At 35.8% G+C, this 24,060-nt stretch overlaps 1 protein-coding gene across 1 annotated transcript in view; it reads right to left on the minus strand.

Annotated features, from left to right (window-relative positions):
• Positions 1 to 23,069, minus strand: part of Vta1 (vesicle trafficking 1) — a 41,929-nt gene extending 18,860 nt beyond the window's left edge. Inside the window, exons 1-4 of the mRNA XM_070010714.1 lie at positions 22,915 to 23,069; positions 9,187 to 9,281; positions 6,220 to 6,347; positions 5,597 to 5,672 (exon numbers count right to left, since the gene is read on the minus strand). Coding sequence (XP_069866815.1) covers positions 5,597 to 5,672; positions 6,220 to 6,347; positions 9,187 to 9,281; positions 22,915 to 23,026 — 411 coding nt within the window. The 5' untranslated portion in view covers positions 23,027 to 23,069. The remainder of the gene's footprint in view (positions 1 to 5,596; positions 5,673 to 6,219; positions 6,348 to 9,186; positions 9,282 to 22,914) is intronic.
• Between the last annotated feature and the right edge of the window lie 991 nt (positions 23,070 to 24,060).

A 24,060-nucleotide genomic window follows, 5' to 3' on the forward strand; every position in this document is an offset into this window, starting at 1 on the left:
AAAGGAACCTTTCAAGATGACTGCTGGCTTCTTTGAACATATTTTCTTAATTTCTGGCCAATAAAATCCAGTCTCACCTAGTGCTTTCATTGACTTATCTCAAAAGGCAGTTGTTTATATAATAGTTTTGGTGTTATAGAACACAGAATCCAAAATCAGACACTAGAAATGCTGATTGCAACTTTGTGTATCATTGCTTCCAAATCTTCTCAGTATGAAGACACAGAAACTTCTATGTGCACTTTTACAAATTCATATGTACTATAAACATTAACACATTCATATATTTACAGCTGCATATAGTACACACACATCAATTTATTTCATGTGTTCAATAACATGAGTTAATATGATTCCCCTAATTCCAATCTAACACCATACTACAAACCTAGTCTTTTCTTATCTCAAACTGTAAACTCCAAAAGTGAGAAGCTGGTATCCCTCATTGTATTTACTCATTTGGTTAATACTAGAGGATAGAGTAGCCACTTTTACAATTGTCAACACTTACCCCAGGATAACTAAACCTATAAATAGTTCAAATATTTTCACTGTGAAATTGATACATATATTGATATATACAAATCTTAACTACATAATTTGACGTTTTGACAAATACATGTATGTTTCTATGTAAATCACTTTTACTGATATATATTTCTTGCTACTAAGAAAGCGTCTTTATTTCCAGGGAAGTTCAGATCAATTTCCCTTGCCACAAGAAATTAAAACTATTTTCTATGTTTTTACTAAAATAAATTTAGTCATTTTTAGGAAATCATACAGATTGTATTCTGTGATTCAAGAACCACCATGTCACACTCTACCCCAGCAGTCACTAGCAACACCTCGATACGTGTGTATCAGCTCCCTCGATGGTAGACATTTAGGTTGTTTCCAGGTTTGGGCTATTATGAGTAAATTTCCTATGAACACTCCTGCACAAGCCTTTTTTATGGACATATGTTTTCATTTCTCTTGGATAAATTCCAGAATAGGAATTGCTGGGTAAAAGTGTAGGAGTATGTTTGACTTCATAAAAATCTGCCAAATCTTTTCCCAAAGTAGTTATAATGTCTAACATTTCCAACCAAGCAATGTATGAAAGGTCTTGTTTTCCTGAATTCTAGACAACATTTGAATGGTCAGTTATAATTTTATTCATTTTAAAAACTACTTATTCTGTCAATGACCAAAGGGAGCATTAAAATCCTCAAGTATGATTACAATTTTTTCTGCATTTCTGTTCATGAATTTTGTTTTTTTGTTATTGGATGCATATTTTTAATTGCAAAGTCTTCTTGATGAAACTGACCTTTATATTAATATGAAATGTCCTATTCATTTCTAGTAAAAGTTTACCTAATATTAATATCAACCCTCAGTAGGGATTTATTATTTTAATTGTATTGCCATATTTTCATCTTCAAAACAACTGTCTTTGTATTTAAAGAATGTCTTTTGTAAACACTGTATCTTCAAGGATTGATTTTTTTACATCTAGTTTGCAAAATCATTACTTTTTGGAGCATTTGGTCCATTTACATTTAATATATAGGTTCACAGAGTAGCATTTAGGTCTAAAGTCTGACATTTGTTTTGTATTATTTTTATTCCTTTTCTTGCCATTGTTTAGGCTTACAAAGTATGAGTGCATAGTTACAATGATAAAAATAAATGAATAAAACAGTCTTTTACACTACTAACATTACTAACTCAGTGTTCATTCCTTCCTGTAAATTAAACCTTCTATTTGACACCATCTTTCTTTATCATTTAAAATGCTACTTTTAACTGACATTTGGATCTACAGTGTAGATCTGCTATCAGTGAATTAATCTGTGTAAAAATGTTTTTGACATTTTGACTGTAACACAATTTCAGGTAGAGTTATTAGTTGACAGTTTCTTTCCAATTATTCAGAATTGTTTTCTTTACAAGGAGATGGTCCATTGAGATTGTTGGGTCTATAATGGCCTTTTTACTCTATTTAGAAAATTTGTAATATTTCTTCAGGTATCTTTTTTCATTTTCTTTCTCTTGCCTTTTTGAAATCTAAATGCCTATCAGGTGTTTACATAGAGTAATGATAATATTACATGCCATAATAATAATGTGTTTCTGAATATGTTCATTTAAATATAAAATAAATGTGTAAGATCGACTAGTAGAGTTCCATAAAAACTTCCACACATTTTCTATATTCTCATTGACCAGTACACTAGAATATGACTAAAATATGGCTCATTCATTATTATATATTAGAGCTATGTTGCAGAACTTGGTTACAATCTGCAATCAGTTGGGATTGCAGAGCATTTTAGAGTCTGGATGATCATGTAATAAAAGTAAAGTCTAGCTAACTTTTGAGTCTGGCTTACTTCACTTAATATAATTTTTTCCCAAGTCTTTTCATTTCCTAATAAATGGGGAGGTGTCATTCTGATGGAGGCATAGAATTCCAGTGTGTGTGTTTGTGTGTGTGTGTGTATTACCACATTTTCTTGATCCATTCATCTACGTAGGTCCCATGGTTCCCTTTATCTGCAATAACCAGTATATGCCTTGGACAAACAGAAAAGGTCAAAAGCTATGTACATATGACCATATAACCTGATGCTAAGCGAAATGAACCCCAAGATAGGGACACAAGAGATTTCATCTTTCTTGTTATTCTTTTTGTGTACTTATAATGTACTATGTGATTTTTTTTTGTTTGTTTCTCTGTATGTTCTTCCCCATGGTACAACCCCTATTGTCACAGTATTTGATTCCAGTGTCCTGCAACTTCTATATAAATTTTTCTAATTTGGGGAAGGGAAGGGAAATAAGGATACAAGATGAACTATTGTAACAATGAGATGTACAAGACACTGTTGAAAACAAACTTTACAACTTTGCGGGGGATTGGAGGATATGTAGGAGATGGGGAGGTGGGAAAGAAAGGGACGGTAGGGGAAAAACTAAAGGAGGGGGTAACAATGCTCAATAGGAAATGTATTCATTACCTTACTCATGTAACTGTAACCCCTCTGTACAGTATCTTTACAATAAAAATGTATATTAAAAAAAGTAAAGTCTACACAGATATTTCAAAACCTAAAAACTTGGAAATTTGAACATTTTTGCTTTTAAGTACTTTGACCAAGAGATCTTCAAGCTGTATGCAGTATCAAGATTCAGAATCTTTGGAAAACTCAGAGCAAATCAGGTTATTACACATATCTTTTCAAAGTTTCATTGCTCTAATAATTTACTGTTTACATTTGTAACAACTATCCATGTAGGGGAAGTTAAACAAATGAAATGGCTGAATTCTCATTACAAGAGGTTGGAAAAGTGATTCTCAACTATAACACACCAAACAAGGTACTTATATTTTTAAGACCATCAGTTTTCTCACATAATTCAGAGTTGTTCAATTTCTAAAATGTCTGAGGCTCTGTGATAGTTAAAACATGGAATTTCTAAGATGTTTGTGAGCAGTGCTGGGTAATGATAGTGGGTCCCTTCCCTGTACTTCGTCACTAACACCTTGAAGGTGAAACACAAGCTTTGTAAAGGTAGAAAAACGTATTCATTTGATTCCCCCCAAATTAGTAAGAAACAGTAAATACAGCATTATTTTACTTACAAATTTTATATTCTTCCTACATAGCAGTTTTTAATCCTTAGCTAAAGATTTTAAAGGAAAAATAAAGTATGTTAATGTGTTCTTCAAATATTACTAATAGTGGAATACATCTAAAATGCAATATTCATTTTCAAAAAAAACAATGCAACATACTATATCAAAATACAACAAAAATATTGAATTTCTGTCTCAGAATTGACAATATATTAGGAAAATTTAAAAAATATACATATATAGCATTCTTTGCTTTAAAATATAAAATTTACAACACACATGCACACACACACACAGAGTGGTGACTATATTCCCAAAACTGAGACACTTGTTCCAAGAAACCTACAGGAATACTAGTTTATATAAAAGACATAATTAGAATATTGAGAAGAAATTATGCAAATAGTTAATTAAATATGTATATCTAGAAGGTAAGAAAATTGAGAAATATAATAGCATCAAATAAAAGATATTTTTAAAACTAAAAAAAAAAAAACCCCAAACCTAGATGAATACTAAAGAAAACATCTACTTTATTTAGTTTTGTACAAGTATGAGTAATGACATGAAACTAAAAGGGAAAGAAGTATCAGGAATTAGACCAAGAAAAATCCAGGGACTAAATGAGATCTAGTATTTTTTATAAGAGTTATGAAAGGAGTTCTGTGCAAACAAGTCTAAATGTTTTTCCATCTACAGATTAAAAAATAAGAAAATCTGACTGCAGAAATATTTGAAATACCAACTTAGCACTAAGCTTTTTGATATCCTTGAAATAAGGACATTAATACAGATGTTTGTGTCTTATTTTAGGCATAAAGTTTAAATCAGTAGTAAATTTAAGTCTTCATATTATACTGAGAAACTGTGAGAGAATTGATGCCACTGTTTACCTTGCCAGGACTTTTTGCAGTACTGAAATTACCTCTTTTAACCAAGTAGAAATACCTGACTCATAGATTTTATGTTGTCTTTGCACTTTACCAAAAGCTGGTCATTTTTTTAAAAAAAATATCTTTTATAAGATGATTTCTATGTTGCTTTGTATGTCCCTCCCCCATGGTATAACCCCTGCTTTCACTCTATTTGATGTTGGTATAATTTGTGGAGGGGAAGGGCAAAAACAAATCATTTAACTAGGGATACAGGTGGACCCATTGCAACAATGAGATGTAAAACAAGTGGTTATGTTGAAAAACGAACTTTACAACTTTGGGGGAGGTAGGGGGAATATGGGAAGGGATGGGAAGGAGAAACAGAGAGGACGCAACAATGCTTGATAAGAAATGTACTCGTTATCTTGCCCATGTAATTGTAACTCCTCTGTATGGTATTCTCACAATTAAAAAACAAAAAAACAAAAACAAAAAAAACAATTTCTCTTAACATTCAGATCACCAGCACCACACACCTCTACCTCATATGTGGCCTTTTCTTCTCTAGACTGAATTCTCCCCTTTGAAAGCAAATGTCCCATGACAAATGAAAAGCCAGTTGTAGTCTCAAGAATTCAAAGTAATATGAGTATATACTCTTGCTTCTCAGAGTGATTTTGAGAATGGAACTGATAAAATGAATATGAAATCTTTCATATATCATATCACTTTTTAACAGAAATTATAAACAATAATCCTTCTGGCTAGAAATGAAATGGTCATAAAATCTTTGCAATTAATAGCATAGAAACTTAACATACATGGTTAAAACATAAGCAATAACAAAAATCAAACTCTAAACAGATGCAGTTTAATATAATAGCCATACATATGAAGACAAAAAATAAAATGTATTGTGCTACAAAAATAAAATGTATTGTGTTTGCTTTCTAAATATTCCATATTTTTGCTTATATTACATTTCTGACGAACATGCTACTAACATGCTATCAAATAATAAAAGTGATACTTTTATTAATATAAACAATATTATCATCTTCCCCTATTAAGATAGTAAAGGATGTACACTCACTTCCTCAGTGAGTTCTCCAAATACTGTAATGACATCTATTAAAAGGCTTGCAGTGTAGAAGGACTTGATCATGTTTCTGGAAGACAAAAGAAAGCTGGTCTAATTTAAATAAAAAACATGAAAATGTAGTACTAATAATGTAGCTGTAAGAAAATAATGTTTGTTTATCAAAGCCCTCTTGACTTCAAGAGGGCTTTGTAATGTTATTAGAAGTGACAATATTCATATTACAAGACATTAAGGTTTTGTCATATAGATTAGATTGAAAATAAATAGAATACATTACTTTGCATTTAAGTATTATTACAATGACATCTGAACTGGCTGGAGTATTTTTTAAATCAGTATCATCAGGCTAGGCTGTGATCGTTATTAAATTCAGTCCTTAGAGTTCACTAAACGTTAAAGAATAGCTAATTAGGGTAAATATCTTGAGAAAATAAACCTGCCTTCACCTATTTTCTTTGACAAGAAAGTCCCACATTTATAACTCAGAATCATGTCTAAAATTAAAAAAAAATTATATTATTGAGGTAGCAGAAAGTACTTAGCTAAAAACTAGATAATTCTAGTCACACAGAAACCCACTTTATAAAATAACTTTTATTTCCCTGTTTACTTACTTGTGAAATCGCCCAGCCCGATCTTCATTGTCTGCATACAAAAACATTTTCAAAGCGTAATTCTCCAAATGGGCACAACCAACTATTTCTTGAGTTATAGCTTCATTATCACCCAACTGTTTCTTAAGCTAAAATAAAATCAGATGCATGGCGTATCATTTGATTCTCAGAAAAGTGTCAAGTATAAATAATTCTAATAGTTATTTTAAGTAAATTGTTTAAGTAAGTACATTCATTTCAACAAAGATTTACTGGTGAAATCTTTACTCTTTTTTTCTTTTTTGATGGCCCTGGGGTTTGAGCAAGGGCCTCATACTTGCTGGGCAGGCACTCTACTCATGTCATGCCCCGAGTCCTTTTGTTATAGCTATGCATTTTTGTGTGTTCAGGTGTTGGGGCTTGACCTCAGGGCCTCATGCTCTTGCTCTGCTTTTTCGCTCAAGGAGGGGGCTCTTCTAGTTGAACTGCATCTCCCAGTGTGGCCCTCCAGTCCAGCATTCTTCAGCTTATCTGGAGATGGGAATCTCACTTTTTTTTTGCCTAGGCTGGCTTTGAAGCATCCTCCTCCTTGTTTCATCCTTCTAAATAGCTAGGATTATAAGCTTCAGCCACTGGCACCCAACTTGTTATAGTTTTGTGGTTTTGTTACCCAGGGCCAGCTGTAGACCACAATCCTCTCTCATAGCCTCTTGTATAGGTGTGATCACAGGCATACTAAAATATTTGTCTTACTTTGTGCCTGGGCTAGCACTGTAATCCTCCCCAACTCTGCCTCCTGTGTAGCTGGGATTACAGGAATGTTTCACCATACCTGGCCTCTCTCAAAATAAAACAGAGTAATTTAAAATTCACAAGAGATTTAATGCTGAGATTTATAAAAGTTTGACTTATCCGGCAACCCAACTTTTTATATGACTAATTTAAAGTTTTCAAATTGCAAAATGATTTGTAACATATTTAATTCCAAAAAAAAGTTAGTGGACCCATACTCGTTAATTTTATCTTTATTAGAAAATATCTAGCAACAAGATTATAATATATTTGAAGTTTTTTCTTTTGTGGTCATGGGACTTGAACTCTAGGCCTGGGTGCTGTCCCTCAGCTCTTCAGCTCAAGGGGAGAGCTCTATCACTAGAGCCACTGTACCACTTCCCATTTTTCTGGTAGTTAATTGGAGATAAGAGTCTCAAGAACTTTTCCTGCCTGGGCTGGCTTTGAACCACGATCCTCAGATCTCAGCCCCTGAGTAGCTAGAATTAGAGGTGTGAGCCACCAATGCCTGGCTATATTTTAAGTTTTTAAATTACAATATATATAAATTTATAGACATAAGAGTCCTCATTGGGAATAAACTATCTACTTGTTTTTTTTTTAATGAAGAGTTTAAACTCCTCATAATCATGTCATAAATGTAATTTATGTTGTGTCAAGAAGTATTTGAATTCAGTCTTATCCAAAACTTATCTATTATTGTACTATGAAATCAATAAAGAGATATATTCTATATAAGGTCATCACGAGTTGGAATTTTACTAATATATTACCATGTGAGACATTCTTCTCATTCCAACACCTCTCAAAAATTTGAACATACTCAAATTTATCTTGTGTCCATTAATAAAATAGAGGGTAGCATCAATAAAATAGAGGGCCCCAAATCTCCAGGGGAAGTCAAATTCTTTAAGTGGTGCCACCAGATTCGCTCTGCATAGGCAGCAACTGTAGATGATAGGAACTCTCTAGCTAGAGGGCTATAGAAACTTAAGAGAAAATATTACTCATGGTTGATTAACACAATTAGGCAGGGAAATTTTGTGTTGGAATAGTATTTGATTGAATAGTACATTTCTAATAATAAAACAAAAACAAAATAAAGTTCTGGGTTGGTAAATATAAATATTTTAGTATAATTAAATTTTATTTCTTTAAGCAAAATCCAGTAATTGAAAAAACACATTTCTCACTTTTTTGAGCATATCATACAACTACATAAGTACATATAAAGTAAGCTACACTTTTAATGTAACAGCCTTGGAGGAGATTCACTGATGTGGAGTAACAATTGACTCTGGTAACTCCAGGAACAGTTAGACATAAGTCACAGGGTGGAAATCTGATTGCTAGGGGACACTACTATGGCTGGCACTGTACTTGCTATGCACTGACACTCACCCCAACTAAATCAACTTTCCCATCACCTCTACATTGTCCTGTGACATTTTATTATGTTCATGAATGTGACTTAACAGGTACAGGGAGGGGAGGATGCTTGGACCATAATAGTATGTTCCCTTAGTAATAAAAAAAGGGAAGAAGAAGATAAGCAACTGGTATCATTTTGTTCACAGTTCCTTTTACACACTTACACACACACACTTCATCATCCTAACAGCTATTAAAGAACCCCCAAATCAAATATACACAGACTACCTGAGATATGGTTAGAAAGGCTTCCTTACTTACTAAATGATGAATCAAAATCCTTCCACAAGCCAGGCGGCCATGGCTCATACCTGTAATCCTAGCTACTCAGAAGGCTGAGGATCTGAGTATTGCAATTCAAAGCCAGCCGGGGCAGAAAAGTCTGTGAGACTCTTATGTCCAATAAACCACCACCAGAAGTGGTGCTGTGGCTCAAGTAGTGGAGCGCTTTACCTTGAGCTGAAGAGCTGAGGGACAGTACCTAAGCCTAGGTTTCAAGCTCCACAACAGACACACATACACACACACAAATCCATCCATAATAACGTGGGAAATGTTATATTGCATATACAAGGATATCTGAACCTACATTATACCTGCAACTCCCTGGTATTATAGTGTTAACAACCAATAATCAAAAATGACTTTGCCTGGTGCTGCTAACCTGAAGAACTAAAATGATAATACATACAACCCCCGCCTCCCTGCAAATAGAGTTGCACTTAAGATAGAATCAGATTAATAAATGATGAATGTTTAACTTACAGCTTCTAACTGGTCCATGAGTTTTGATAAAAATTTACGACATTCAGGAGTTTTGCTGTCAATCTTCATCCCAGTTTGCATAGCATATAGTCGACCTATAAGAAAAAGAAAATTAAGTTAATTTGAACACTTATACTTTCAAATTTCCTTCTATGACTGTTTAAGGTGTTTTTTCCTCTTAAGTCATTTAAAATATAGGTAAATTTAAAATAAAAATTTGATATTATCCAGAGAATGCAAACAATACATGATAATGCACATTTTAACCAAGCAAGGTCTTCCATTTGGCCTTATCTTAAAAAAAAAAAAAAAAAAAGGAAAAAGAAAAAAAAGAAAAAAAAAAGACTAAGGTGTCAAGAAATCTCCAGCCAATTTAAAAACACTCAGGAAACAATCATACATACAAGAGTATTTCCTATATTTCAAGTAAGTGATATCCATATACAATGTGGACTAGAATGGTGGAAAATGAGACTTGCACTTTGCTTTATAAGAGGAACTGATTTAGTCATTTTTGAGTATACTATTTTTTTTAATATACTTTCTCTTTAAAAGGTTAACAAAAAAACATCTGAGTAAAACTAAAGACCTCCTTGAAAAGTATTGTAACTTTAGCTGGGTAACAGTGGTTCAAACTGTCTTAGCTAGTTGTGAGGCTAAGATTTGGAAGATGATTCAACGTTAGTCTTGGCAGAAAAAAGTCTCCAAGTCAGTCTCTTTCTCAACCAAGAGCTGAACCTTGTGTGCAGCCATTAACCTGGCAACGATGAGAAGTCCCCCACGCCAGCTCCCTGACATCCAAGAAAATAGTTGGTCCTCAACATTTTGTGAATAGGTAAAATACATGAGTGAAAGATTAGCTTATTCTGCCCTACTGATATAAATGTCACTTTTGTCATTCATTATCATACATTATGTTTCCATGAGATAACAGAGCCCAATTGTCAATCCTGAAGTAGAAGTGTTAGTCTACTAATGTACTACTGTTTTATTTACCAGCACTTCCAAGTCCTGTTATATGTTAGTTGGTCCTTGGTATATGTTATTCTTAGGATTTTCAATTCAACTATGTCTGACAAAATCCCCTTTGACATGTATTAATGCACTCCCGATACAGGCATCTAGTTGTTCTATCTCTGTTCTCACTCTTATTTTGAAGAAGGCTCTCAGTAGAGAGTAGAACCAGTATGCCAGGCTACTCATATTTTTCCTAAGTCACCACTATTCTCAGTTATAATGATATAATGTGCAAATTATACATACTATATACCCTTTACTGGCAACTGGTGTTTAGTATTTTTTAAACTCATGAATCGGTGATGAAAGGTTGGGAGTTACTGTTTACTATATCCTCTCAGTCCTCTCAACTATGACCTGTATCTTCTTGTTCTAGTCTAGTCCAGACCTTACCCTCATCCTTGTACTCAAATTCTCGGGAACACTACCATAATAAGTATACTCCCCATCTCCCCATCTCCTCCGTACTCCCCATATTCCCCCATTTCCTCAGGTCCCCTCCCTGTCTTAAACCTGATGTCATTTGAAGAAATCACTTCCAGGTGCAGTGATCTCGAGTAATGATTCTTTTGTTTTATTTTCAATCCTCTCACAACTGTCTTATCTTAGAATTGGCTACATTTTCTCTTTGCATTCCACTTCTACATTCCAACATTCTTGTAGCATCTTAATACTCTGGTCTTAAGGTTCATGCAACCCTCTTTTCCTTTCATTGATAATCACTGAGGTGGCAGAGAATGCCAACTGCTTCTCCACAGCTATTCTTCCTATCTTCCCCACTAAGTTTAGAGACATTTATGTACAATAAAAGGAGTAATATTCCTTAGCATTCTTCACACTAAAATACAATTAAAACCCAGAAATCTCCAGTAAAGACTTCTGGAAAGTCTTCTTAAAAGGTTACATGGCAGCAAGGGAAAGATTATCTTCCCTTCTGGCCTCCTTATTAGTTACATAAAACATACTAGACAAATGCACTCTAGTATTTACCTTAGACTACATGCAACTTTGGAAATGGCAATTGTGCAGATTAGCAGGTTTGAAACTAGAATGAACTTGGGACCCTGATAACTTCATGGAGATGGAACAGTACTAGATACTGCCAATAAAAGATTTGCTTTTAAGGAAGGGGACTGATTTTTAGTTTTACATAGCTTTTATTATTTTGGATATTCTGCAATAAGAAAATGAATCTAACTCTAAGACAAACATATAAATAGGTTCTCAATTCTTATTAACTCCAATAATTTTATGTACTCCCCGACACACTATCACTCCATAATTCAATTACCCTCTCAAACTGCTCTATAGCCCCAGTAAGTATATCCAACACCTACTTTCAGAATACAATCACTGTTTCTTCATCCACTTTGAGATAGACATTACTAAAGGCTTCTAGTTCAGTGGTTTCTACTTTGTAATTAGTCTTCTCTCTTATCACTTCCTTCTATGCGACTTTAATTTCACTTGTGTATGTGTGTGTTCTGGTTCTGGGCACTGTCCCAGGGCTTTTTTGCTCAAGGTTAGTGATCTACCATTTGAGCCATAGTTCTATTTCTGGCTTTAATTGGAGATAAGATTCTCAAGGATTTTCCTGCTGGAACTGACTTTATACTGCAATCTTCAGATCTCAGCCTTCTGAGACTCTAGAATTACAGGTATGAGCCCTGAATGCCCAGCAACTTCACTATATATATATGTATATATATATGTGTGTGTATATATGTATATATACATACATATATATATTCTATGACATAGTTGTCACATAGCTGATATTATGTGACAATTTCATTATTAAAATAAGACCACAGATTCTACTTCTGGCTAGGATGAAATAACCAGACTTACCATCCTACTGTATACAGCAAAAAGAACAACAAAACAACCAAACTAAACTAAACCCAACCCCAAACTCAAGTGAAACAAACAAACTATACAAAATATATGAAATAAGTTTCCAGACAACAGAATCAGACTATGATCAGATCATAGTAGCTGGAGAAAGAAACAAATAAATAATACCTAATATCAGATCAGCATCTGCTAGGATAAGAAGGGGACTTTCAAGCACGAAGTTGTCCTTTAAATTGAGTTTAGAAAAGACCTGAACTTAAGAAGACCCAGGTGGTTGTACCCTGAAGAGCACATTTGTAAACAAGAGGGAGCTATGTGGAATATAAATCCAGTAATTTGCATAGGGGTAGCTTTGATGCTCAGCTAAATATTTCAGTGTAGACGTGTGTGGGAAAAACTACACAAGGCCAAAGAATGAAAAAGAGCTATGAACTGATCTTTTCCCAGTGCACACACAGAGCAGGAATATACTTAAATTCCAACTTGACAGAGTGGAAAGTACTAGATGTTTACCCAAGGTAACATTCCAAAAGCCATATTTTAGTAATGGGGCCAACCTATTCCCACAGCAAAGGCTACTCTCTCTCTCTCTCTCTCTCTCTGTATGTATGTATGTATATATGTATATATATATACACATGTATACTTACACACATGTATACATTTATGTATACACACCTATTCCCAGAGCAAAGGCTATTTTTTATATATACATATATGTACACACACACACCCACACCCACACCCACCCACCCATACACACACACACACACACACACACACACACACACACACGCAGCACCTACCGGCAAAGTTAGAAATACAACAAAAATAAGATAAAAAAAGAATCAAACTGAACTGTAAATAATGTGGGTGAGCTAGATCAAATTCTTTCAATAAGACCACAGTTTGGATATTCACAAACTTAAAAATTCTCATCCAATCAAAAACTAACAAAAATGACAATAGGAAAATTTAGAGCAGAAGAAATGAGTCAAAGTCTGGGTCCAAGTAGATCCAACAATGGCAAAATAATAAAAGTATTATATAGCATTCAAATACTAGGAAAACACTTACGAAAGCATTCAAAGAAAACTGTCAATAAAAAGGAAAAACAATACATACAAAAGAACTGGTACTTCTACAGATGAAAAACAGAATATGAGGTGAATAATTCATTGGATATGATTAATAGTACACATATCAGAAGCGATATGATTCATGAACTTCAACATAACAATAAAAACTACTCTAAATGAAACAGAATTTTAAAGAAAAAAGAATACTTAAAAGTATTCTAACATATATGTAGTTGGATCCCTAAAAGAAGGATGAGTGTGGCAAAAAAGAGCTGAAAGAAAACAAAATAAATTGATGGATTCTTTATCCAACAAGAATATCTTTAAAAAAAGTAAAGACTGAAATAATGGCTTATTTTCACAGAACAGATGCTAAATTCATGTACTGGCAGCAACTCTGAATGGGAAAGAATGCTTTTCAAGTGGAAACTGACATCAGGTTTAAAACTTAGCGCTATACCCAGGAATGAAGACTGCTGAAAAAGTATTTATGTAGTCAAGTATCTGTTTAAATGTTTTTCATTTTACAATTTTTCTGCAAACATAACTGGTTGAAAAAGTAAAAATTTATTATAGGATGTAGTGTATGTATAAAATACAATGTAAGACAACCACACTGAAAGATAGGGTAAGAAAAAAGTAAACTGAGTATCTTACATGTGACACTTTATTTGACATAGGGTAGGATAAATTCCTTCAAGCTTTAGAATCACCACTTATGAGACAGAGAGGAGTGTCTGTCAAAGCCACAGTAAAGGAATGATAGAATCCTAACCCACAAAAAAATTCCTCCAGAGGCTACAATGCTTGATAAGAAATGTACTCATTATCTTGCCCATGTAATTGTAACCCCTCTGTACAGTATTTTCACAATTAAAAAAAAATCCCTCCAATTGTCAAAGAGGTGGAAAAAATGACTCCAATAAAAACCAACAGCAAAATAGTACATTTCAATCTAAAACATACAAATAAATGTATGAAATATAAATGGTTTAGATATCCAATTAAAAAGCAAGGGTTGTCATGCTGGATAAAAACATGAGTCTCAATGACCTAACATCTTTAAAATTCACCAAAGTGAAGTAATAATCATTTATTAACATTAAGTAATTTACTAATATTGAGGAATTTTCACAGGCCATACATTGATGTAATTATTTAAAAGTGGGAAAACCAATCACTTTACAAAAAAGGTAGTTTTTACTATAATGTTGAGTTTCCTAGTTATTAAACATTTATAGATATCTGACCCTTACCAAAATTTCAAAAGCAAATGCTACAGATAAGATAGCCTCTTAGAAATGTTTCTGGGCAAAGTGGATATCCACATGTAGATGGTTAAAAATAAGTCCCCATTTCTGTATAAAAGTCAATTCAAAAGGAGGCAAAGTCCTGAAACGTAAGATTTATAACTTTGAAATGGCTAGGAGAAAACATAAGGGATATACTTCAATATATTAGCACAATCAATCTCTTTTTGAAGGACACAATGGCACAGGGAAAAAAAGCAAGAAGATTGCATCAAATAAAAAGGTTTCTGCACAGCAATAGAATCATTAGTAGAAACAGTCTACAGAATAGGACAAAATCTTTGCCAGCTATTTGCCCGAATGGCTGTTGTGACAAAAAACTAATAAAATTTTAAAAAATCTAACAATAAAAGTTAACAAGTGAACAAATGAACTGAATACTTTTCCAAAGAGCAAATATGAATAGGCAACAAATGTGTGAAAAACTGTTGGACATCTTTAATCACCAGGAAATTGCAAATAAAAATTACACTAAGATTTCAACTCACCCTAGTCAGAATGCCCGTTGTTACGAAAATAAAATCCAACAAATGATGGTGAGGAACGAGTGGTGGTGGGAATGTTAAATAAAGTCACTGTGAAAAATCAGCATGGGGGTTTGAGCTCCTACATGATCTAATGATCCTCTTCTTGAGCACATACTCTAAAGGGATCAACCTCAGAAGAAAATACAAGTAGGTATCAACATACCCATGTTTATTGAAGCCCAATTCACAAGAGCCAATTGTAGAATCAGCCTAAGTGTTCAACAATTGATGAATAAAAAAATTGTATTTAATTATATTCATAATGGATTATTCAGAGAATGAAAACTATTTTCAGAAAAATAAATGCGGGCTGGGAAGGTGGCTCAGTGGTAGAGTGCTTGCCTTGCATGCCTGAGGCCCTAGGTTCCATTCCTCAGCACCACATAAGCCAAAAGAAAAAAGCCGGAAGTGGCACTGTGGCTCAAGCGGTAGAGTGCTAGCCTTGAGCTGAAGAGCTGAGGGACAGCACCCAGGCCCAGAGTTCAGGCCCCACAACTGGACCTTCCCCCCGACAAAAAAGAAAAAGAAATGCAACTGGACATCATCATGGTAAAGTAAGCCAGACTCCCAAAGTAAAATATTCTGTTTTCTCTCACATATGGAATCTAAGGAAAACAAAACTAAGAGTAGGAGAAAGTAGAAGAGAGCTATTGTGCAAGAGGAAGTGGATAGGATGGGGATAAGATGGGGTAACCTGGATGCTGAATATGAGTGGGGATTGAGAATGACAAAGGCTTCCTCCTAGTTTCTTTCTCCAGGTAAGCCAAATCTCCTCAAGTTTCTAAGACCTCCCCAGATACTACTATCCGCTGGGGACCATGTGTTTAAAACATGAGCCTGTTGGAGACATTTCATATTCAAAACATTTCAAATTCATGTATGAAAAAAACATGATGAAACTCATTGTTTTGTACAATGAATCATGTAGCCAGTAAGTGGTATGTTGACTTAACTATCTCCTGCTTCTTTTTATTTACAAAGGTACTTAATATTCAAGTATAGTAACACACCCTAAAGGATTTACGCCTGCCCAACTGGCATTTGGAATTTCAATTTTAAGTATCATAAAAATCACTCTTGTCTGGTGTCAATGGCTTCTGTTTGTAATCCTAACTACTCAGGAGGCTGAGATCTCAAGATTAAGGTTTGAAGCCAGCAGGGACAGGTAAATTTATGAGACTTTTACCTCCAATTAACCATGAGAGCACTGGAAGTGAAGGTATGACTCAAGTGGCAGAGCACCATCCTTTAGAGAAAAACCAAATGACAGCATCTAGGACCTGAGTTTAAGACCCAGTACTACCAGGACACATACACAAAAAAAATTAATTTTTACTGTATTTATGTGTCTATGTTTTACACTGTCATAATCTACTTTAAATAAAATCTAGTGAGTTGGACTACCACATTAACAAGTCCAGTCCAGTAAAACATTATCTGCAGGTATATGGTTTAGAGAGATCACCACTGAGATCTTTCAAGAAAATGATTCTCCTCAGCTTCCAGTTTGTTTTTTTGTGATGATTGTAAGTGGGAAGCTGTGTGCTTCATTTATGTACTCTAGCTTTTCTAAAATTAGCATTTACTAGCTTATCACAGTTCTTAAGGGTGTATAGTTCTTAAGGGTGGCAAAAATAATACCAGAGGAGCTAGACAAGTGTAGAGGCTTATTTACTTTCTAGTAAGATGTCAAGAGAGATCTATTACCATTTAGAACAATGATATCCTGAAGTATTCCTGAAAACAAAGAATTGCCTGCACCAATATACCAGTAGTGCTTCAAAAAGAAACAAAAGTAAATTGAAATTAAACAGCAAAAGTACCCCCCGCCCCCACTCTCCCCTCAAAAAACCTAAAATCAAAACACCTCAGGAAACTATGGAGGTGTGGTGTGGTAAACAAACCATGGAGGTTTGTTGGTCAGTGGAAAGAGTGATAAATCTAACACGGCAATGATGATGAATTACATGTGTACATGTATAATCTTGTTTGTCCAAAGAGTGTAAGTCTGTACGAAAAGTATAGTAAGTATGTAAGCTTTGATCTCAAGCAATGAAATATAGTTATTATTAGAACAAACTTGATAAAAAATGCTTATCTGTGTCTGGGTGTCCAGAAAGAAAATGAAAGCTAAAGATGTGTTTTTTGAGACCCTCTTCCTTCAACCTTAACAGTGTTTTCTAAAAAGCTATAAAAAGAAATAATTTGCAATACTCATAAAAAATGAGAGCATTAAAATAACTAGTTTTATAAAATGACATTCAAGTTTGCGTATGTTTGGAAAAAAACAACAGGTGAATGGAATTCTACTTAATAGATACAACCATCAGTGTTTGTGTTAAGATGTCTTTGTCACATTACCATATCTGAGTTAGCCTATAGTAAAAAAAATAAAATAAAATAAAATAAATAAATAAATTAACATAGGACTAGGATCTTCAGTTTACCATTCAGATTCTGAAACCAGAAAAAAAAACATGGAAAGGCTTCTCTTTATCGGCTTAATTACATTTTTCTGCCTGACTTAAAAAGACAATTTCTGTGTTATTAACCACAAAATAATAATAGGCAGTTGACTATTAATGACGATTAATGCCCGCTTGGTTTGGCATCTTCTGGCAAAGAAACTCATATTATTGAGCTTTATTTAAATTATAATACTTTCTACTTGGATGTGCTGTGTCATCACTGAACTCAACTATAAGTACTTAGTTTCTTGAACAACTATTTGATTTTCCTAAAATCATGTAAGCAAACAGTCTCTCTAGAACATTTATATACTTTCACAGAAAGTCTACTGATTTTTACAATATCACCCCCTAGAGGAAACTCTATCACTTGAAAATTTAAACTTTTAGTTAAAACAAACTTAAAAACAAAGGAAAGACCTACTGGATTTAGCTTTACTTACAAAATCAAATCTTGCAGTGCAAAAAGAAAATGATCATTGACCATCTATTGTTCTTTTTAGTAGTGACTCCTGCTTTCTGGTTTTATTAAAAGTGCGTGTGTGTGTGCGCGCGCGCGTGTGTGTGGAGGTGGGAGTAGATACAGAGCTCACAGGTAGTAACAGAATACAGTCTTAATAAGAGAAAGTGTGGAGTGTGTCCTTCATTACCAGTTAGGACTGAACCAGGTTACTGCACTGACTTTTCTCCCACTTAATTTACCACCAACTTAACACCCTTACTCATCATTCACAATGGTGCTCACCCAACAACCATTTCTCTAATTACAAATTAATACTGACATTTTTTTTTTTGGGGGGGGGTAGAGTTGTGAGACTTCAAGTCAGGGCCTGGGTGCTGTCCCTGAGTCTTTTTGCTCTACCACTGTGTGCCACAACTCCACTTCTGGTTTTCTGGTGGTTAAATGGAGATAAGGGTCTCAAAGCTGGCTTTGAAATGTGATCTTCATATCTCAGCCTCATGAGCAGGTAGGATTATAGGCATGAGCTACCAGTACCCAGCTACTACTGGCAATTTTTCATTCAATCAGTATTCCTCTGACAGTTTTCATTGAGGTCCTGGTCACTTAATAACAGAACAAAATCAGGAATTCCAAAGGAAAGAACTGACACAAAGGCTAAGAGCTACATGTCATTGTCTAGCCTTTTTCTTAGGTGACAGATCAGTGACCACCATAAACTCAGGTGAAGTTAGCAAGTTTGGAGCATCTACTCTTTATTATGTGGATATCTCTAGTGCCCTATCACCACTTGGCACAGTTCATGAACAAACAAAATCTGAAAAGCAAACCTCTACACATTCACAGCAAAGAGGAGACAGGCAAATAAAACAAGTAACTAAAACCTATAAAAGACACCATGAAGATAAACAGAAGATACGTCTCAAACAAGGAGGACTGAGAGAAGGCCTCCAGCTAAAAAGTGATATTCAAGGTTGTACCATAAGGATAAAAATGAAGTGGGGATGGTAAGTAAAAGAAGAGGCATAGCAGGCACAACGGAATGCTGGAAGATGTTTGTTTGTTTTATTAATATAAATGTTTCTACACTTACATTTGTAGATTGAAACTGTCAACCTATAATTATAGCAAACTTCAAAAGCTCTTTCTGGGTTTAGCTTTGCCTATAGGACAAAATCTGGCACTTTCAAAACATTTATCATACATGCAGTGTAAGTGGTAAACATGGACTCAAATATTTTCTGGCTCCATTAAAGAAAAAAAAAAAAAGAGCCAGGCCCCAGTGGCTCACACCTGTAATCCTAGCTACTCAGGAGACTGAGATCTGAGGATCATGGTTCAAAGCCAACCTGGGCAGGAAAGTCTGTGAGACTCTTATCCACAATTAACTACCAGAAAACCAGAAGTAGCACTGTGGCTCAAGTGGTAGAGTACTCGCATTGAGCTGAAGAGCTGAGGGACAGCACCCAGGTCCAGAGTTCAAGCCACAAGCCCCATGACCAGCAAAAAAATAGAAAAATTGAAATACCACAAATACAGATACAAAACATTCGGAAAATTCTAAGAACACTCTTAGTATATACTATTTCCCAAACACAAGTTTTCCACAACTGCAATTGCTGAATTATAGATACTTTACATTTTGCCAAAATGCTTTCCAAAGTGTCATACTAATTTGCATAGTCAAGTCAGTGAGGAATACCACGCTCATCTGCACCGAGTTAAAACTGTGCACTGACAACTAATTAAGATGAAAGTTAGTAATGAGCAAGTTCTTTCAGTAGTTGCATATTCATGTCTGTTTATTTATTCATGGGAAGTGTAGATCTTTTTAAAAATGGATTTGTATGAGTACTTTATACATACCAGTGGTACTAGCCTTTTGCCTTGTGTATTGAAAATACTTCTCCCAATGTAATATCTGTTATATTAATTTGCACTGGATGTGTCACAGAATTTTTAAATGTTTATAGTCCACGCCATCATTTACCACTTACTCTGGGTTATTTGACCATGCATAATGCACTAAGCAGATGTTTCAGAGGCAAAAGGGATTACTTGTTTGGAGTAGAAGCCAGGAAACTACAACTGTTTAGATATAAAATATAAGGTACCAGAGAAACTGAGGAAAAAATATAGAATGTAAAAATGTGAGCAGTATGTGAGAAGGAAAAGTGCACTATCTAATTTCCAGATAAAAAATTGTACCAACCTTCATAAAAAGCACAAATGTCTGCCATGTCAAGATTTCTTTAATCCTCCAAAAGAGACATCTGCTGCTTTCTAATATGTAACCCAATTAGCATTTGGGCAAATAGAAACAATCATCTCAACTATTTTAAAAACTAGCATAATGCTGTCACCCAAACTTTCAAAATGGTAATCCCTTAAAAGAATCAGCTGAAGTAGCCTTGGAGAATAGAGAAATAAAATGGATTAGGATTTTAATAAAAATACACAGTCATATATAGACTTGGTGTCAGAGAAAGAAAAAAAATCACTAAAATCAAAACCATTCTGTATGTAAAAACAAAAAGATAAAGCTAAAGACTGGGAGAAAGTATTTCTGAAACAATTGCCTGATAAAAGACTAATAACTAGAATACATGAAGAAGTTTTCATTGAATATGATATACATATATTAAAAGAAGTACATGTAAAGATGTTCAACATTAGACTCATGGAAATAAAAATTAAATTGTCTATTAAAATGACTAAATTAGGAAGTAATGACATAAAATAGTGGGAAGAAAATGGTGAAACTGGGTCCCTCATACTGGCTGTCAGTGAGAATGACAGGAGAATCACACTTCTGGTCTTTCATTTCAGAGAAATAAAAGCACAGGAAAGTACAGCTGAATATGATAGCTTTACTTATATATTCACTAATCAGAAACAACCCAATTGTGCTGAACTTAAGTTTGAAATTAAGAATTTTCGAACATATAGTTAAAAACCAGACTGTGACCTGGGGAAACTTAACAAAGGATTAGTATTTATTACAAGGAAAGACAAAGAGTACAATAGAAAAATGGGCAAAAGCAATAAATAGGCATTTCAAAAGGAAATCACATAGCTAATTAACATATGAAAAGATAGGGAATCTTATTAAGTCTCACAGAATTGCAAATATCATTCCCATGAGACACCATTCACTTCTACTAGAGGAGCAAAAATGAAGAGGAGTGATGAGTTCATCAGTGTTCATTTTCTTATTCCTTAAACTCTGTATGGACAGTATGCAAGGATCCATTATTATTTTTCATAACAAAGTGTGACTAAGTGTCAAGAGGACTTACCATGGAAGTGTTCAGTGAAAGAGTGGGCATGGAAACCAGACTGGCTGGAAAGGCTCTCCAAGGTAAGGATGGAAAGACAATGGAAGGAGCATGTCAGGCTATTGAGGTCTGGTAAACAATTCTTTAGAGAAAATCATGGTGAAAACTTTTATTCATTTTTTTTTAAATAAGGGAAACTGGAACAAGCTTAGAAAGAAATAGCCAGAAGAAGACACAGGAAATAAAAGGTCCCAGGGTATGTAGTCACAAGGGTATGTAGTAATAATGAGTCCAAGAACGGGGAATAATGTTCCAGGGAAACAAGAGGCCCTGTTTCACTGTTAATGAGGTTACTTCTTTGTTCTTATCATACCACTTTCTCCTGGTGCTATCCATTCAAGTGACAATGGTATCCAACCTCCTCTTTCAAGCAGGCCTCTGCCTCTGACTTTTTGTTCCCTCAGAAAAGAATATTCTTTCTAAAATGTACACGAGTGCCTTTCACCCCTTTCTTTGCTCAAATGTCAACTCAGTGAAGTTTCCTTTGATGACAGTTAAAAGTTAAATTCCCTCAACACATTCTACAACTATCCTCGTACTCCTTGTTTATCTTTTTTGGTTGTTGTCTAGTATTGTTTTTATTGTCTGATTCCCTTACTCCCACTGTACATAAGCTCTATGAATACAGAAACTAGCTATATAGGTAGTAAGGCTTGCTACAAGGTAAATATAAAACTACAGCTACACTGGGTAGTAATGCTTGGTATATGGCAAAAGCTCAATAAATAGATGTGGAATGCATGAATAATGGTCCTTTCTTGTGGAACTTGAAGAGCAAATATAGTGTCAATAATGCTGTACAATTTTAACTACAGGAGCTTCAACTCCCAGTGTAATCAATTTGGTGCCTACAGAAACAGTGACAATTGAGTCAGGCCTTTGAATGTGGAAAAAGACGGCTATTCCTGCACCTTTGAGAAGGGGGTGGGGGGGGGGGGGGGAAGATGTCCAAGAAAGGCAGGCATGAAAGATGGACTAGGCTTGAGCTCTCTTGAGAATGTCCGCAACAAAGCACCTATCGTATTCAACTTCTCCAATCCAAAGCCATTTGGTTTTCTCTGCGGGAAAACGAGGAGGTGTAGTAAACGCAAGACAAGGTTTCCATAAAATGACCAGCGCGAGTCCTTCTGTGAAGGGAAAAAAGTCTGAACCAAAGGCACCTGCTCTCTCCCACGAGCATCACAGCACGGTGGGAACACTGCGTTCAAACGGTCACATCCAGCCCCGAGGCAGCGGACGCTCTTCGCTCCCTAGCTTGGCCCGTCAAGGGGGCCTGCCAGCGTGCCCTCGCGATCGGGCTCAGCGAGGTCTACCGGGCGGCTTTCTGCCCAGCACCGCGCCCTGCGCTGGCTGGCTTGGCGCTCGGGACGCTTCGAGCGAGCCCGCCGAGCAGGGCCCTGCAGGCCCGGCCCGGGGCCGCGCGCACTCCAAGGAAGCCGGAGCCACGTCCGCCCAGGGATCTGGTCCCCGGAGGATGCCAGGCAGGGAGCCCGCGCATACTTCCGGTGCCTGGGGAACCCCAGGTCAGGCTCCCCGAGGAGGGGGGCGGGGAAACCCAGGAATGGCCCCGGACGGGTCAGAGGTCAAGGCCCGGGGGCGGGGCGTGCCCCCGAGCACCCGGGCTGGCGTGTGGGCCGCACCGTGTAGGGACGCGCGGCTCGGGAAGACTCACAGTAATAGGCCACCACCGGGTCCCGTTTGTCGTGCTCCTGGGCCGTCCTCAGGTGATGCTGAATGCTCTTAAACGGCGGCGGGAGCGGAGGGAGCGGAGCCAGCGCGGCCATCGCCACTCACGGAAGCAGCACTTCTCACTCCGAGGACACCGGAGCTTCCGCTTCCGCCTGGCTGGGGAGTCTCGCGAGACTCGGGGGAAACCCCGCCCAGTCCCGGGTTGCTTAGCAACGGCGACTCCACTACAGATGCCTGGACGGGAGGAGCCCGTGGTCCTGGCTGCGGGAAGTTACAAACTAGAGAAGATCCAGTCTGTAAATGGCACCGGCGCTCTCTGCTGGTCGGAGCAAGAATAGCTTTCTTTTTTGTTGTTTTTGTTTTTGTTTATATTGTGTTACATGGGGAAAGGAAGAATAGAGAGGAAGGAAAACTAGAGAAAATGTTTATGGACCGGCACAAAGAGTAAAGGCGGCTATCCCCTTTGGTATCATTTCTGGATGTTTCACTGTTCATAGTGTCCAGGGTAACGTTTCTTTTTAACTTTAGAAACTTTATTTTGTTTTGCATTAGCACTCTGGACTCTGAGAAATAGTATTTTTAAATTGAAAAATGGTGTGCTTAAACGTTGGATGAAATTCCAAGGCTTACCCCCAAACTTAAACACCAAATACCTGCAACTTAACTGGATAGGGTATATTTTATTGAAAGAATAAGCTGTAGGTTGCTTATTATGGAATATGCTTACATTCAGTACTTGTTTTAATGCATTGACTTATATTGTTGTACAGTGGGTATCAGCTTTCCTTTCTATCATCAAAGATTTCAGAGGACTTGAGCACCTTCAACTGCCTACATGTTTATTTTGTTTTGTCTCGGCTCCCAGTTTTGAAATGTTATCTTAAAATTAGTTTTTGTTGAGATTTATCTGTCTTCAAGAACCAAAATCTCAAGATCTGACATTTCCTTCTGCATTCTGCTTTTTCATCACTTCCACTATCCCACTTTGGAAAAAACTGGTTCCATGTTTTTGTGTTATTCTACTTTGTGTCTTTTGTCCATTCTTCTAACAATTGAAGTTTATCATCTTCCTATGGGATTGGCTTATTTTACCCAGCAGGAAATTGAGTTCTGTGTAATTCCTCAGTCT

Source organism: Dipodomys merriami, unplaced genomic scaffold (assembly GCF_024711535.1).
Source record: "Dipodomys merriami isolate MVZ:Mamm:240054 unplaced genomic scaffold, mDipMer1.0.p SCAF_8, whole genome shotgun sequence".
Lineage (NCBI taxonomy): Eukaryota > Metazoa > Chordata > Mammalia > Rodentia > Heteromyidae > Dipodomys > Dipodomys merriami.